General features: G+C 42.9%; 3 protein-coding genes across 8 annotated transcripts in view; 1 reads left to right on the forward strand and 2 right to left on the reverse strand.

Annotated features, from left to right (window-relative positions):
* Window positions 1-4,911, reverse strand: part of LOC118422774 (contactin-3-like) — a 27,478-nt gene extending 22,567 nt beyond the window's left edge. For 3 of the 5 annotated variants that reach the window (XM_035830532.1, XM_035830526.1, XM_035830525.1), the window contains exons 1-2: window positions 4,691-4,911; window positions 4,320-4,461 (exon numbers count right to left, since the gene is read on the reverse strand). In XM_035830532.1, the coding sequence (XP_035686425.1) occupies window positions 4,320-4,461; window positions 4,691-4,896 (348 nt within the window). In that variant the 5' untranslated portion in view covers window positions 4,897-4,911. The remainder of the gene's footprint in view (window positions 1-4,319; window positions 4,462-4,690) is intronic. The other 2 variants (XM_035830529.1, XM_035830528.1) reach the window with 2 other exon arrangements.
* Window positions 4,912-6,995: 2,084 nt separating this feature from the next.
* Window positions 6,996-14,753, reverse strand: LOC118422740 (acetylcholinesterase-like). Its single transcript, XM_035830482.1, has 11 exons — window positions 14,661-14,753; window positions 13,591-13,932; window positions 11,795-11,942; window positions 11,149-11,334; window positions 10,443-10,567; window positions 10,098-10,166; window positions 9,568-9,724; window positions 8,944-9,119; window positions 8,534-8,663; window positions 7,835-7,970; window positions 6,996-7,348 (listed from the first exon to the last, which is right to left on the reverse strand). The coding sequence occupies exons 1-11, from the start codon at window positions 14,709-14,711 to the stop codon at window positions 7,090-7,092; spliced, it is 1,779 nt and encodes a 592-aa protein (XP_035686375.1). The 5' UTR covers window positions 14,712-14,753; the 3' UTR covers window positions 6,996-7,089.
* A 955-nt stretch (window positions 14,754-15,708) lies between these two features.
* Window positions 15,709-16,161, forward strand: part of LOC118422744 — a 2,500-nt gene continuing 2,047 nt past the window's right edge. The window contains exon 1 of one of the 2 annotated variants that reach the window (XM_035830489.1): window positions 15,709-15,841. The gene's annotated coding sequence lies outside the window, so the exon portion shown is untranslated. The remainder of the gene's footprint in view (window positions 15,842-16,161) is intronic. The other variant, XM_035830488.1, reaches the window with a different exon arrangement.

Consider the following 16,161-nt stretch of genomic DNA (forward strand, 5'->3'; position numbering starts at 1 on the left):
TTGGTACAGCAATTGTTGTATATTGTATTGGCTGTCGGACAGCGGCACCGTCGGACGGTGTGGTATAGTAATTTGTGTATATTGTATTTGCTGTCGGACAGCGGCACCGTCGGACGGTTTGGTACAGTAATTGTTGCATATTGTATTTGCTGTCGGACAGCGGGCACCGTTGGACGGTGTGGTACAGTACATACATCCTGTATGTTGTATTTGCTGTTGGACAGCGGCACCGTCGGACGGTTTGGTACAGTAATTGTTGCATATTGTATTTGCTGTCGGACAGCGGGCACCGTTGGACGGTGTGGTACAGTACATACATCCTGTATGTTGTATTTGCTGTTGGACAGCGGCACCGTCGGACGGTTTGGTACAGTAATTGTTGCATATTGTATTTGCTGTCGGACAGCGGGCACCGTTGGACGGTGTGGTACAGTACATACATCGTGTATGTTGTATTTGCTGTTGGACAGCGGCACCGTCGGACGGTTTGGTACAATAATTGTTGCATATTGTATTTGCTGTCAGACAGCGGGCACCGTTGAACGGTGTGGTACAGTACTTTGTTGTATATTGCATTTGCTGTCGGACAGCGTGGCCGCCGGACGGTGTGGTATAGTATATGACTGTATGTTGTATTTCCTGTTGGACAGCGGCACCGTTGGACGGTGTGGTACAGTACATGGTTGTATATTGTATTCGCTGTCGGACAGCAGCACTGTAGGACGGTGTTGGTACAGTACATACATGGTTGTATGTTGTATTCGCTGTTGGACAGCGGACTCCGTCGGACGGTGTAGTACAGTACATGGTTGTATGTAATATTCACTGTTGGAAAGCGGCACCGCCGGACGGTGTGGCACAGTACATACATGGTTGTATGTTGTATTCGCCGTTGGACAGCGGCACCGTTGGACGGTGTAGTACAAGTACATGGTTGTATGTTATATTCGCTGTCGGACAGCGGCACAGTTGGACGGTGTGGTACAGTACTTTGTTGTATCTGATATTTGCGGTTGGACAGCGGCACCGTTGGAGGGAGTGGTGCAGTATATGACTGTATGTTGTATTTGCTGTTGGACAGCGGCACCGTCGGACGGTGGGGTGCAGTACATGGTTGTATATTGTACTCGCTGTTGAACAACGGCACCGGTGGACGGTGTGGTGAGATTGTTGGACAATCGTGTAGAGAATTCGTTGTTGGACAGCGGGGTGCGTCAGACGGTATAGTGGATTTTCGCTGTAAGACAACGGGCGCCGGTGGACGGTAATCGTAACTTTGTTTGATTTGAGTCGGTGTTTCATTTGATATGACGACAGGTTGTTGGACAACCTCAGATTTTGTTTGGTTTGTTGCATGGTTGGTGAACAAATCCATGGTAGGTAACAAGACCGTACGGTAGTACAGTGAAGACCTACCTTGTTGGACAGGTCAGAAGTAAAGGTCAAAGGAATGGAGGACACAATGGGAACAATGGAACTTCGTTTGTCACAATTAGATTGTGACCTTGGACGACATGCAATTTTCGATAAGGTCCGCAGCGTCTGCACGGTAATGTTGGATGGTGATTTTACCGTTGACTGAACCGGTGTTTGCGTTTCTTGTTATGCAAGTTTGGAATAAAGACAAAGATCATGACGAGTTTCTCGTGTCACATTCCTTCCTACCATTGGATTTTCTGTGTTCCTGTTTATTGGCTACCTTTAGCTGGCCTAGTTCTCACTCGTGGACCGTGTTCAGCTCCCTTAAGCTGTTGCCACCCATACTGGCTTCGGCCTGGTGGTCCGGGAAGCGAGTGGGGCCTGTCCAGACTGAAATACATAGAACTGTGCGTAAAGGTCGACAGTTACAGGTTAGATACTGAGCAAGCATTGTGGTGATAGCTTTCTCTGCAGCTGGAATATTGTTCTTGTATACGCAGAGAAATCAATGTTTGATTTCCAACACGACGCAGGATGAGTTGAACTACTGTAAACCTGGGAGAGGTTGGTCTCAGGTAATCTCTAAGGGCTCTCTATCTAATCGGACTGGTCGTCGACCATTCCACTGAGTTCGGATTGGACAGGTCCCACTCGAGCCGGACCTTAGGCGCCCAATGAACTTAGCTGAGAACCAGGGATCAATCTGCATTCCTGAGGAACACCTAAAGACTGATGACTGTGACTGTGATAGTCTTACACCCACCCTGTTGATAACAACAAGCATGCGCAGCAGACCATAGGGGATGCTGCTGTGTTGTCAAGGTGGCTTAATGCATACGTAGAGGGTTTTGTACGGAAAGGCACAGAGGTGAGGGAGTAAATATAAGGGATTGGGGGAATGAAGACAATAAGGATTGGGAAAAGGGAATGGAGAAGAATAAGGATTGGGAGAGGATTAAATGAAGGGAAATGTAGGAACTTAAATTAGGGGAATAATGGCACTCGGGAGAAGCGGGTGCCGAGGTCTTCTCACCCCAGTCCTTAACTCTCCACTGAGGCAACGTGAGTGGGAATATATTATGATTCCCAATGATATCACAATGGAATGAACTCTCGCGAGATCTCCACTCGCGTGAGTTTATGACATGTGATATAACTCCCCCTCTATTCACAAGTGAATCATGAGCCGGACGGGAGGGACACAGCCTAGCAAGAGTAGACTAGTCTAGCTACAGTCCACGGTCAGAGGCAATGTAGGTTTCTAGTGTAGCCGTTTTTCACCAGAGGGATATCTCCGATCTGTGTGGATTATCCAAAGCTCCGAAGTTATATGCAACTACCACCCTACATGCGCTAGATGTTTGTGTACTGCAGGGACCAGAGTACACGAACAACCAAAGCAAGTAGTCAACTGGTTGTCCCAAAGCCTAAGCGAGAGACCTTCAGAAGATCAATAGCCTACCGTGGGCCCAATGTCTGGAACAGCCTACCGCCAGACACAAAGAGTGTATGGCTCTTTCTCATGTGGTACAGCAGTCGGAATAAAACCGAGTGTCAGTCATTTGGTACTTTGTGTAATAATAGTTGCCATATCATGTACAATTGTCGGGCAATAAAGTTCTGTTCAAGTGTAGGTGTCTTTTCTGTGTTATATCTGAACAACAGAGCGCAACACATGATATCAAGTTTCGGAGCAATTCTTCACCTTTTCTGCTGAAGAGGATATTAGTAGATGGGGGGAGCACGGGAAAGAAGTGCAGTCAAATTTTCAGCCCCCCCACCCACCCACCCCCTAAGTATTTTACGGGTAAGCATGGAATCTCGGATTCCACGATGCCTCGGTCTTCTCACCCCAGTCCTTAACTCTCCACTGAGGCAACGTGAGTGGGAATATATTATACTTTACCGCAGGGCAAACGCTCCGGTCTTTGTCATTCAAAACTCAAGTAGTTGGAACAGAAACACGGCATCCAAACGAAAAAGTCTTACGACATAAAAACGCACAGTTACGACGAGATTTTCCTCAGCTACATTTCAGGTTTATACAATAGGTGACAACCCAGCAACGAGAAACCAAAACAGCAGTATAATACGAATACATTTGGTGACTTCTTTTTTTAGCGTATACGTTTGGATGCCGCGAGGCGCGGACGTATGCAAAAGTGTGGTGCAACAACCCTGCCCTGTCCCAGACATAATTGCCGTACCCGCGGGGGTTTGGTTAAGCTTGAACAATTTGTCAGACACTTCAATACCTGGGGAGATTTAACTCATTGTCTCTTGTGTGGTCATTTAGCAAAACTAGGAAACAGATGCGGCAGGGCCACCGCGTCATCGTAAAAGTCGTAGAACCCTGTCTGTGTGTATTCATGCATGGTGGAAGGGTATAAGCACTTATGCGGGTCACGTTCGTAAAAATGATGCCAAGCGTCATTGTTGAGACGGGCTCTGAAAAGGCGTTAGCCATTTTAGTTTGTTGGATGAATGACGACTTTGTCTGAATCTTACGATGGTGCTTCTTAATATAGAATACTTAAGACGTTCACAATGTCTTGCAGATATGGTTTCTAGACTATATGCATAGCGTATGCGAGGGTAATCAACAAGTCATGGAAAGGCTGGCCTATCAGTAGTATCACGCATATGACGGACGTACGCTCGACCTCTATAGCTGCATAGAGATGTTATGATATATTATGTTGTTGTCTGTGTAAGAAATTAAAAAAGACAGTTTTTCAGCAAATCATTATTACAAACCAAAGAAACATCATTGTAAGTATATAGTATAACTATAAGTATGAACCACTACATGAAGTATTAGTGGAACTATACATATGATATTAAAGGGTAGATAGGAAGGGTCACTTTCTGAAACATAACAACAAAATGTTCAGCCTTACCTTACCTTTCAATACAAGCCTTGAGTGATGTTTTTGGATGACACAACTCCGTGACGCCGACCGTGTACTTGTCCGTAAACAGCCGAGGTCTCGCCGTGGGGAGTCTTTGTTACCGTCAGACGCTGTCCCGTGCCTCCGTGTCCTGAAAGTCAAACACCCAACAAAGCGGTGCCGAATTAACCGAGCGAAACCCGGATTAAAATTCAGCAACTATATCAAGTCACACGATTAGAAAATAACTTAAATTTTAAAAATTTTAAACTTAAATGTAATCCGCTTAACTCTTAAGATGTGATGCTGACACGCTCCCCTTAAGACACCGTTTTAGACGACTGAAGTTCAGGACAAAAAGCAGGTGAAACAATATTTACGTTAAACAGGATACCTGGCTTTCTTCAAATTCCAAACTTTTCCTGTGAAAAATGCGTTGCGAATAAAGATTCCTCGGAATCCCCTTGCCCACGTTCCGCTCTACACTTTGTAAACTTGTCGACTGAAAAGACGCTATGTTACCAACACTATTTAAGGAGACCTTAATTGTTGCGCTGGTTGACTCATAACAGGTAGTCCTAGACATTTTTGTACGTCTGTGTGCGTAGGATGGGATAATGGGCCGTCTGTTCCCTAATAACGGAACTTCACAAGTCACACATGCAGAGTTGACCTTCCCCTGGGCGATATAGTGCCTAAACATTTGTAGTCACTTATTGGACTGATGTATAAAAAACTATGACAAATATTCATTAATATAGACGTTGGATCAGCATAGACCACTGAGTGTTAGATTATTGTTTTATATGTCTGAACACGCCTCTCCAGCATGGTTTATTTGCCAAGTTCAGGTCCATAATCCGCCATGTTATGTACACATGTCATCACGCGCTGGGCTAGTACAGATCTTTATCTACAAGTACGTTACCTAATAACATTGATCTTCACTTCTTTTAGTTGTAATTAGAAGAGAGCTTTGTTCTCCAGTTATCTTCTCTTTCAACAGAGAGCACATGGACCTAGTCTCTACCAGACTCCCGCCTGGCCGAATGGTAATAGGGGACTTTGGCCAAGTTAGGAATGAAAGCCTAGGAGTTAATTGGCCTAGGAGTGAATTGTCCGGCCGGTGATAGCTGGATAGACTTCAAAAGACTGACTGAAACCCCATGGCAACGTATTTGTCCCAATTTGGCCAAATTCTTCTCTTTTTTCTTCCAGCTGACACGTCTGTCTGGAGACTAACGTGGACCGGAAATTAGCGTGACGCGTTACGTTGGACAATAAGGATAATTACTCATTAATGATATTACCGCATATCTATTTTTATGTGTTTTGATACCTGCGTATATATGATATGATATATTAGTGTAAGTGGGGATTTTACTCAAATGAATATCCGCATATTTATCACACATACGTCTTGGTGTGTATATATCATTTAATCATTGAGCAGTGAACGTTCTTTCCTCTCTCACTTCCTTCGTACTTCCGGTTTTTCCATGTATGACCGCCCCCGTTTCGTAGATAAGTTTACTTTTTGCCTGTTTTGGAAATCTAGACTTGCTGTTTGTCCACCTCCCACAGTTCCCGCCAAAACGAGCAGTCAAAATAAACCAAGGAAAGTAGAAAACAGCTGAGTCAATCCCACAGACCTGACTGGGGAGACCACTTGCCAGACAACCATGTGACGTCATAGCAGGGTGACCCTGGGGTGGATCAGGTGTGCAGCCGGTCACGTGACGATGCAGGATGAGTAGTTACTGTCATGGCTATTGTCTCAAGACTCAGGTGACTGATTTCCGACGCGACAAATTTAAATTGTCTTTGCCGCGGAAACGCCCTAGACAGCTGTCTTTCTTCAGTAAGTCTGCTTGTACTAGTCGTTTAGCGCTAAAACAGTTTCAAAATGTAGCCTAATTAAGTTATGTGGTACATTTCGTATTTTCCAAAATTCACCTTTACGACTTAGGGAAATAGAAGCTTTTGGTGCGGGTGTACATTATGTTCATAAACATACGACAACCAACAACTGTAAGCGACTTTTCGTGAAATGCTTGCTTGCAAGATTTCTTTTGAAACGCATTATGCACAAATAAACAATGGTGTCACATGCTGTGCAGAATTTGCGAAATAAATGACATAATGAAAATAAACGCCATTATTGGTATTGGTTTGTAGGAAACCTCACTGTGGCTGTCCTTGTCTAAACGTTTCCGATGTGGATTATTTGAATCGACCCCCAAAACAGGAAATACTCCCTCCATTCTTTGTCGCATTTGGGATTTTCTAGTGTTGAGAACGCCAAATTTGGGCACAATGCCGTCATTAATGTGACTCGCATGCTAATTAGGGATTATACAGTATGGACGGATTCTGGAGAAAAGGCGAAGTAACTTAGCCCTTACCAGGCTCCACCTGTCCCTAGAAAATAGTAGAAATTGGCCTCATAGACAAACCAGAGTAGTTAGCCGGCCAAAAACTTCAGTTTGTGACTATGGTGACTATGTTCAACCATGTCGCAAAGTGTAGTTTTAGACTGGCTATCTCAGCTGGTGCGTTATGTCTATGTGGACAATTTCTACTATTTTCCAGCGACTCGACAGCCAGATAGAAGCTAGATGTGACACCACCCTTACATTGTACGCCGGTATAGTAAGGCATATCTATAGAACATTCAAGTCCATATTCAGCTTTTCAATTCATGTTTATTTGATTGAGCCACTGAGAACTGTATCAGTGTATGATCACAAAGTGCAACAGAAAAAAAATGAACTTCGGCTTAAGTTACTACTAACAGAACAGACGACATGAGAAGTATAGCCACAGCGGCGGAAGCCGTGTTTCCGTTACTAGCCACGGCGCCGCTCTCACAGGTGTCCGTTTCCGCCATGTTCCGGATGACGTTGTTCCAGAGTTCCATGCGTCTGGTGTGAAGGAACTGCCCGTTCGTCAGAGGCCTGTCAATCATCAGATAAGCTCTTGTCTCATTGGTGAACGGTTGCCACGTGACTCCGTCGATAGGAGATGGCGTAGGATCTCTTCATGATAAAAAGCAAAAGAAACGATTTCATGTCATAGGCTATGTCATGTCATGTCAAATTTGCTATCAATATCGTTTACAGCTAGTTCTAAAAGTACCAAAAGTTGAACAGTGGATACAGAGAGCACCACTTTAGTACATACAGGCACTGTAACGAACGAAGCCGTCAGAAGTGAAAATATTGAATGAATGAATAAGTGACTTTATTGTACGTAATCCACTGCGTTTAGTACAGGTCGCAACAAAATGACAGTTGGCAGAAAAATGAAATATATGCAATTTCAAGCTACACAAAAATCATATTCTACTAAGTGGATTCAACTTCTTCTCGCTTCTTTGTGATACTGAAAACGTAGAAACAGATATGTTTTACAATCAAAGGTTTGGTAATTGTCAGAGCGAGAAGTGATTGTATATACAGTAGTGTATAATGAATGCCAGAGCGAACTACTCTCCGGATGGTACCCAGGCTACCCCCTCTCACCCTGTCTTGGCGAAGTTGGTCCACATTGTGATCATCTTCTCCCTCATGTCCAGGTCAGCTGCTGTGGGCGCGCCGCCCACAAACCACTGTGTCGTCAGGTTGAAGAGAAAGCGGAGCTCTGCCGCATGGGGCACTCCTGCACAATGCAGTAGAAACCACTTATTTTGAAGCCCATTTCCCAGCACATTTTTCCGATTACCCGGCTTTGTCTATTATCAGCTCAAACAAACGTTTGCGGTAGTGGGGTCCTGCTTTGTTCCGGACAAAACACACAAATGACACAAATTGAATACAAACCTAATCAACTATAAATCGCAGGAAAATTTATATCAGTACACTTTACTTGTAACTTCAAGAAAAATCAATGTCTTATTTTTTACTCCACTCATTCGGAGAAATTCTAACATCGAGCTCCAGCGTATATAACTTTGTTACATACCTCATCAAACAAATCCATGGATTAAACTCCACCATACATTTGTACAAGTACTAACTCTGTTGACTCCAGAGACAGACAAATCATGAAAGTCGAGTGTTCAAACATTTCCTTGATCAAGCAGGCAAGCTTCTTCTCTAAGCTTTCTTTCGCCTATAGTACTAACATGTTACTTGCTTTGCTGGCCAATTTGGTATGAAGCATGATGCTAGTATGTAGCCCAGGCTTGATGGTTTGGTGGGTAGAAAATAAGAACACCATACCTTGCCATGTGGGAAATAAGTCCGGGATGGGTTGATAACCGAAACTGTACTTGTAGGTAGAAACGCCCCCTGCCGACATTCGCAGTAACACCTCCTCCTCTGCGGCGAGGTACCGGTAGTCTGACAGGAACTTGCAAGGGACACCAATCATTATTACGGTTTTTACACAAAGTCGAGGAACATACTATGTTCATTTCAGCTTCTCTTTTATCATAATTTTGTTTCATATCTAGACGTTTTGATTGAGTACCACTCCGTAATTTTAGTTTTCATCAACGGCCTTCTACGTCCTGTATAATATGGATGGCTCAAACCTCAATGTCACTGTACAAAGAAAAGATTCTTTTAGGGTTTGGGCCCCCGGAAAAGGCAGAACGTAATGACATGTTTACAAGGAAAGACCCCTGTACCTGTACGTAGTTGTTTCTGGTTGTGATAGGATCGTTGATGGCGTCATAGTCCGTGTAGCCATGGAGGAGGGAGTCGGAAATAAAGTCCCTGTTTCTCGGGTAACGTTCCACAAAGTCGGCAAGGTCGGCAATAAAGCGGTCTCTACTTACTCCATTCTCGACTCCCGGAATGATTACTATTAAAAAGAAAGAAAAGGTGAAAAGTTTGAAGAAGTAATGGCGAGAATGAAAAAAAAATAGTCGGGAAATTTTATCGGCGCGCTCCTGACTACTACTATATCTCGGCGACTCAACCTCTACTTGGCCTTTGGAGAATAGGCATCCCTCGTAATGGGCTGACGTCATTTCCAAACAGGGGCCCGACCGGGCTGTTAATGGAAACGAAAAATAGACATGTATACGTGAAAATATACACAAATAATACCCACGTCTTTAATATGTAGTTTGGTGTCTTTTTGGGAACCTTTCGTTCCCAAAAGCTGCCGGGCCGGGCCACGGTATGAAAATGTGACGTAGGCGTTAGATTTAACACTTCTTCCTTCTTTGTTCTAGTACTTTGATCAAACTCTTTTCCAGCCTTTTCATAAGATAGGTAAGTGTTAAAGTTTGACTTCAAGTGCGTACCCAGGTCTGTTGATCGCTCGTCCGAGGTGCATCCGGCCATGAGGCGGACCTTGGTGAACTGTCCCTGGTCCAGTAAGTCCAACGGTCGAGCGGGCAGGAATCCGCCGGGACCGTCCACTACTGGAGCCCAGGCAGCAGCAGACATCGGGGGCGGCTTCTGTTGGAACAAATTTAAAGCGCAAGTATATTTCATAGCCACAAGAAGTACTATCATATGGAATGTAACATATTTCAGTAGCTATTGATCATAATGCACGTCTATAATGGCCCTACTGGTGAATACTTAGAAGCAAGTTGGAGGAAATTGCGTCCCAAAAGGAATACATGTTATGTAGTATAATTGTTGATATCACCATATAGCGGAACAAGACGTAAAATTACGTGCCAAAAATAAGGCACTTACTCATGCAACTGGATATGATTTTAGAGTTGCTTGAGTAACTTCCTTTTGGCTTATCTTTACCTAGATGTCTAATCTTCATCGACGTATAAAGTTATGTGCATTAGGACAAAAGTGTCACAAGCCTTACGCCAACATCTGCACTGGAGATCTCTTCTGCTGTCTTCTCTCTTAGGCAGTCAACCAACTCTTGTGTTGACTGAGAACAAAAAACGCAAAACAACGTGTTTGTGACAACATGTCGTCAGAAAAGTCGCGAAAAGAGAGAACACTATTATGAGAGTATGATCTTGGCAGGACATCACATGATGATGAACTGATTATAAGCTTATAAAGGCAAAAGTTGTGGCGACGCCTCAGGGCGGGGGTATTTTTTTTCGTCTGCACGTCACGCCATTGGGTGTTTACAGTCACGTGACTATTACTAATTGCCACGTGACTTCAAACACCCAATAGAAGTGCAGATTACACAGACCTGCGTACTGCAGCCCATCTGCCTGGCCAGTTCTTCTGTGTACGTCTGAGGCTCGTACTCCGGCAGTAGGACGGCCCATGGGCTGGTAGAGGCGCCGCTTTGTAGGATGGCCTGATAAAAATAGTCTGGAATATGGCAAATGGTAAGGCTTGTTTAGGAGGGTTTGCACATGAGTTTTTCAAGTTATTACAACAAAATGACATACAGTACACAGTGGTGCCGCATTCAAGCAGAATGGTTTATATTAACAGCACCACTAAACAAAACAAAACATGGTACATGGCATATAACAGAAAACATGTAAACGGGAACGCGACAGCTGACATGAGTTTGATAGTTGAATGATGAAACATACGATCAAACCGTTCTCTCTGGATTATATCTTGTAATGCAAGTAATATTTGATATGAAAGAGATATGAAATGCAATTAGGCTTAACTGGGAAGCTTTGGACAGTGAGATTTTGAAGACATTGTACCGTTGCAATGTAGACCAAAAAACTAGGACAGATATGAAACATATGTCACAATATCCGTCGACTGTAATCAGCATTGGTGATTGACTTCAATGGTAAGGTTACAATAAATGTAATATTTACATAGAGCTCTGGCCTAGCTGGTATAACAAGTCTTGTAAAACACCAACTGCAGGTTCTTAAGCTTGTATGACTTACACTCTTCCAATTATCACAAAAGACGATTTTTACCTCTACTGAGCGGAGACAGTAGATGCAGGGAGGAACTTGCTGCCCCTGAACTTTCACCAAATATGGTCACCCGATCGGGGCTGCCACCAAATGCCTGGATGTTCGCACGGACCCATTTCATGGCTTCCAGTTGGTCCAACAGCCCGTAGTTTCCCGGGGCGCTAGAATCTCCGGTGCTGAAAAAACCTGCAGAGTTGACAGGATAGTAAAGATACAACAATGTGTCTGACAAAATGGAGAAATTGGAAGAAGATTGCAGCTGCAAATGACCTGGAATCGTCTATATTTGTGGCATATTTAATTGAATTAAAGAGTACTTGGGGAGTTCAGCACAATATTGACTTTTTTTTGTGTACGCGAAACTAGTGGGTATTTTATCGTATAATATGAAGTAGCGTGTATGTTTTACTTCCTAAAATTGATATCTATCGGAAAATAACACATTCTTGTGGAGTTTAGGAATTCTTTAAATATTTATTTGTTGCAGTATTTTCAAAATTGTTGAGGTACAGTAGCTATGACCTAGCGCTCCAAGGCTTGAATTATGTTATCACTTTAGATGTATTTACTTTTCGTTATGTGTTATGAGACAGAAGATTAAAACATTGAATTTTCGAAATTGATGTTATGTTGAGGTAGCTATGACCTAGTGCTCCAATGCGGTAGTTGGTGATGACGACTATCACTCCTTTCTGTGCCAGTAAACTCCCGTCCTGCAACTTGTTGGCTCCGGTCACGTGTGCACCACCGTGAATGTAGAGCATGACGGGAAGTAAGGGGTCATCGCCGGACACCTGCAGAACAAACAAGATATCTCGTGTGTTTGTTTGTCAAATACTGAGGACAAACTGTCTTCATCGGTGCAAATGATTATTACCTTCGCTGTCTGTCTGCCTGTTGCAATGTCTGTGAACAGCATAACTATAGCTGAGTTTGTGTGTTCGTGTCTGTGACACCTGTGGACATTAAGACAGGCAATCAACGTTATTACCTTTCATTTTTAAGACTGAACTCGCTGTCTTGGCTTTTATGTAGTTTATTGCTGCCATTATGCATTTGTACATTTATCATATCCTCTTGAATAAAGAATTGATAAAATAACTAGAGTTCCACGAACACATACCTTTGCCAAATAAACCAGGTTTGTTATGTAGAATGATGTCTGTAGACAAATGCGTTACTCATTTCATTTTCTTTATAATTAAATGCTTGGAGTTGGTTTATAAAATTTCGGCATTTATTATGCAAATTAGATCCCAATTTACAATTAATTGATATCAAATTGTATCAAGCATTACTTAAGCTATCAGCATACCAAAAATCATGATGATCCTTTGATCCATTCTTGACTTATTCTCTTTCAAAGTCTTTAAATACACCTCTTACTCTCTTCCCTCTTTCTCAGATACATATGTGACAACTTTGATGAAAGTACTATAATGGAATGCAGTGGATTTATGAACTTTTCCTAATCAATTATGCAAATTAGCTGTTAACTTGCATAATAAGTATCACATTATATAAGTCTTCATTTAGGCTATCTACATGCCGAAAATCATGATGATCCGTCAACACGTTAATATTTTCTCATTAATTATGCAAATGAGATCATCATTTGCATGATAAATATGTATTGCCATTTCTCTCTTTCTCAGCTACATATGTGACAAGTTTTAAAGCCCTGTCATGGAATGTAGTGAATTTATAAAATATCCTCATTAATTATGCAAATTAGCTGTTGATTTGCATAATTGTTATCTCATTATGTAGGTCTTCACTTACGCTACCTACATACAAAAAAACATGATCATCCGTCAACATGTTCATATTTTCTCATTAATTATGCAAATGAGGTCATCATTTGCATAATTGATATCTGTCGACATTTCTCTCCTTCCCAGCTACATATGTGACAAGTTTGAAAGTCCTATCCTGGAATGTAGTGGATTTATAATTTTTCCTCATTAATTATACAAATTAGCTGCTGATTTGCATAATTAGTATACCATTATGTAAGTCATCGCTCATTCTATCTACATACCAAAAATCATGACGATCCGTCAACACGTTGTAGAGTTATTCTCATCCAAAGTTTGAAAGGAAACCGGCGCCTGCAGTTCCAAAAAAGCCGCTAGGGGGCCCAAACTCACAGCACTTACTCTCTGCCTCGAGGGCTATCTACCACTCAAAAATCATGATCACAGCATGTCCAGAACACGAGATATCAAAAATTGAGGTTCTGCTGCAGTACCTTAGCAAGCCACTAGGGGACCCATTATCGAACTTGACCTTCGTTTTCCCGACCCCTACCCACCTACCAAATATTATCGGGATCCATCCAAGACTTCTTGAGATATGCTGTTAACAGACAGACACACACACAGACTCACAAGCTCAAAACATAACCTTAGCCATTCTGGCAAAGGTAAAAATATGTGATACCTGTGGACCATACACGTTTAAGTTCAAGCAGTCTTCAGAAATATTGACGTCGTCAAGACTAGGGTCGTAGGGTGTCACTGGCGTTGTGGTGCCCGGCAGTGAGTACTGCAGACAAGCCGGTCCGAACCTTGTGGCATCATAGACATCGGTCCAACCCTGGTGCGGCTGAGGAGGGCTGAACCTCAGGTTTCCCGTCGGGGGTGCAGCGAAGGGCACACCGAGGAAGGTATTCAGGACGGTCCCGTCGTCCATTGTCGTGGCGAACCCTCGGATCGGACCAAGGGTTGTGGAAACGTCCACAGCTTGACCATCACTGACCATACAGCATATGACCAGCAGAATCTGTAACACGTTTACAGACCACCTCAATAGCGCGCTGATATACAGTGGCATGGTCTTTCTCTCTCTTTCAGTACCTTCCCTCTTCAAAACAAGCAGAAATAAAGTCCACTAACGACTATTGTAAATTGTTGTGGTAACTTAACAGCACCGAAGAAAGGTCGTTTTGGACTTTGAACTTTGAAATATGAATTATTAACCCATGAACGATAATACGTTGTACATATGTATTTTTTCGAATTTTCCTTCGTCTGCATTTAGCTGCAAGGTGTATATGACCAATACAATCTGTTTTCTAATATTTCATGAAAGCATTTGCCCCTGCACGAATATTGTACACGGACATGATTTGACCTGATCTAAGCTTGACAGTACATAACTCATTCACTATTAAAGACAAACATGGTAACGCCCATACAACTAGTATAGTATCCTTGTAGGCATACGCCAACACACTAGACGCATCACACAGCCATTTACAGACTAGTATAGTAACCTTATGTGCAGAATAAATAATAGCAAACAGTACGTCGAGTGTGTTGATTTGTAAATAATGCCAAGTTGCACCATTAACTAGTTATTAGGAAATACAACCCGGAGTACGCACATTTTCTTTTTTCTTCTTCCCAAAATAGTCCAGAACACAGAAGCCGAGCTAAGCCAGTAAACACCTTGTTGATTTGATTTTGCCTTGACGGATTCCACAAGACAACGGGCAAGGTCAGTCTTACCCTCAAGGTCTGTTTTGGACAGGTCATTGTGCTTGTCACGGCTTCACTCATTGAAGTACCATGGTTCTCTTGACGTCGCTAGTGGCCTTTGCGGTCATTCTTCTGGCCTATGTTGTCTTACGAGAGGTCAGGGACATGTTTGACCTAGTCATGTTGTACGCCTTAAGCGGCAACATCGACAACATGAACAGACGGGCCCGTATCCTTGACGGCGGGTGATCACTGCTATGTTGTCGGGACAGCTGGGAGGAATACCCAGGACAGCGTTTGTGATGGCACGGTGAATGTAGGAGTGACGTTTCACCTGGATGGTCAAACCTTAGACCCACTAAAGGCTGGTGGCTAAGAAGCTTCAGGTTTGGTAAGACATTCAAAAAGACAGTGCAGACATATATTATCGTACATATTTCACCTCTTGGCATTATTTTCTGATGACATCACCACCTTGATACTTATAGTACTCATACGTATTGGTAGTTTTGTGAAATGCTTGACGTACTTTTGGCGTCAGTATCAACGTAATTTACGACCGTTAGCGAGGTTTAAATCCTTCGTTAGGCCATATTTTCACATCTTTACATTATTTTCTGATGACATACTTGATACTTATATTCTAAGTTATAATACGCGTCCCGGATGTCTGAAACGTCTTGGTTGTTTGAAATGCTTGACGTACGTACTTTTCGGCGTCAGGATCAAATTGACGTAACGTCGATCAACTTACAACCGTTAAAATTCTTTCGTTAGGCCTAAAATTTTGTGTTGTCACAACACAGAATATGATTTACTAGCAACGGTGGACCATGTCCCCTGTGGCTGCATATCATGGAACAGGCCAATGCCCCCTTCGTAAAGGCATTGTTGTCTTTCACGTTTCAACTCTGAACTTAAGTATCGGGACGAACCACGATGCTGGCACGTAAGGGGGGGGGGGGGTGAGTATACGTATACTAGTCACAGTGAATAAGGATTCAACGACAAAGAGATATGATAAACGGTATGCGCCTGAACTCAAGCAAAATCTGCTGTTGAATAGATACCGAATTTATAAATATTAGGCAAACTGTACAATCATGTTTCAACAGGACTCCCTCAGATCTGCTATGGGCGGATCTAATGAAAGATCTAGCGGTCACTTTTGAAAGTTTCATCAGAACGACGGCGTGGAGCTAACAAGACAGGTGAGAAGTAGCATTTTATATTCAACCCCGGCGTTTTTGCTAATTAACCATGCATATCAGAACAACGACGCGACAGAAACTCAATCTTCAGCATGAAGTTTCTGTCTGTGCTTTTATTATGACTGCTAGTCCGATGACTTACTTAGTGGGACAGACATAGCAAGGACAAACTAACAAGGCAGAGACATGGTCAGACGCAGACTGGTCATTTGCATAAAAACCCAAAACCTGGCATGACCTTATTCTGTCTCAGGCAAAACACACCTAACAGGACTGACAAACAGAACTAACGGTACATGTACGATAAACTACTAAGTAAG

Source organism: Branchiostoma floridae, chromosome 9 (genome assembly GCF_000003815.2).
Source record: "Branchiostoma floridae strain S238N-H82 chromosome 9, Bfl_VNyyK, whole genome shotgun sequence".
Classification (NCBI taxonomy): domain Eukaryota; kingdom Metazoa; phylum Chordata; class Leptocardii; order Amphioxiformes; family Branchiostomatidae; genus Branchiostoma; species Branchiostoma floridae.

Excerpts from the sequence above, each read along its gene's own strand:
- LOC118422740 (XM_035830482.1), bottom strand. The coding sequence starts at position 14,711 with ATGAGTGAAGCCGTGACAAGCACAATGACCTGTCCAAAACAGACCTTG. Across the intron at positions 13,933-14,660 it reads GTCCAAAACAGACCTTGAGG|ATTCTGCTGGTCATATGCTG; the intron begins GTAAGACTGACC and ends AACGTGTTACAG. Across the intron at positions 10,167-10,442 it reads AGATGGGCTGCAGTACGCAG|TCAACACAAGAGTTGGTTGA; the intron begins GTCTGTGTAATC and ends TTTTGTTCTCAG.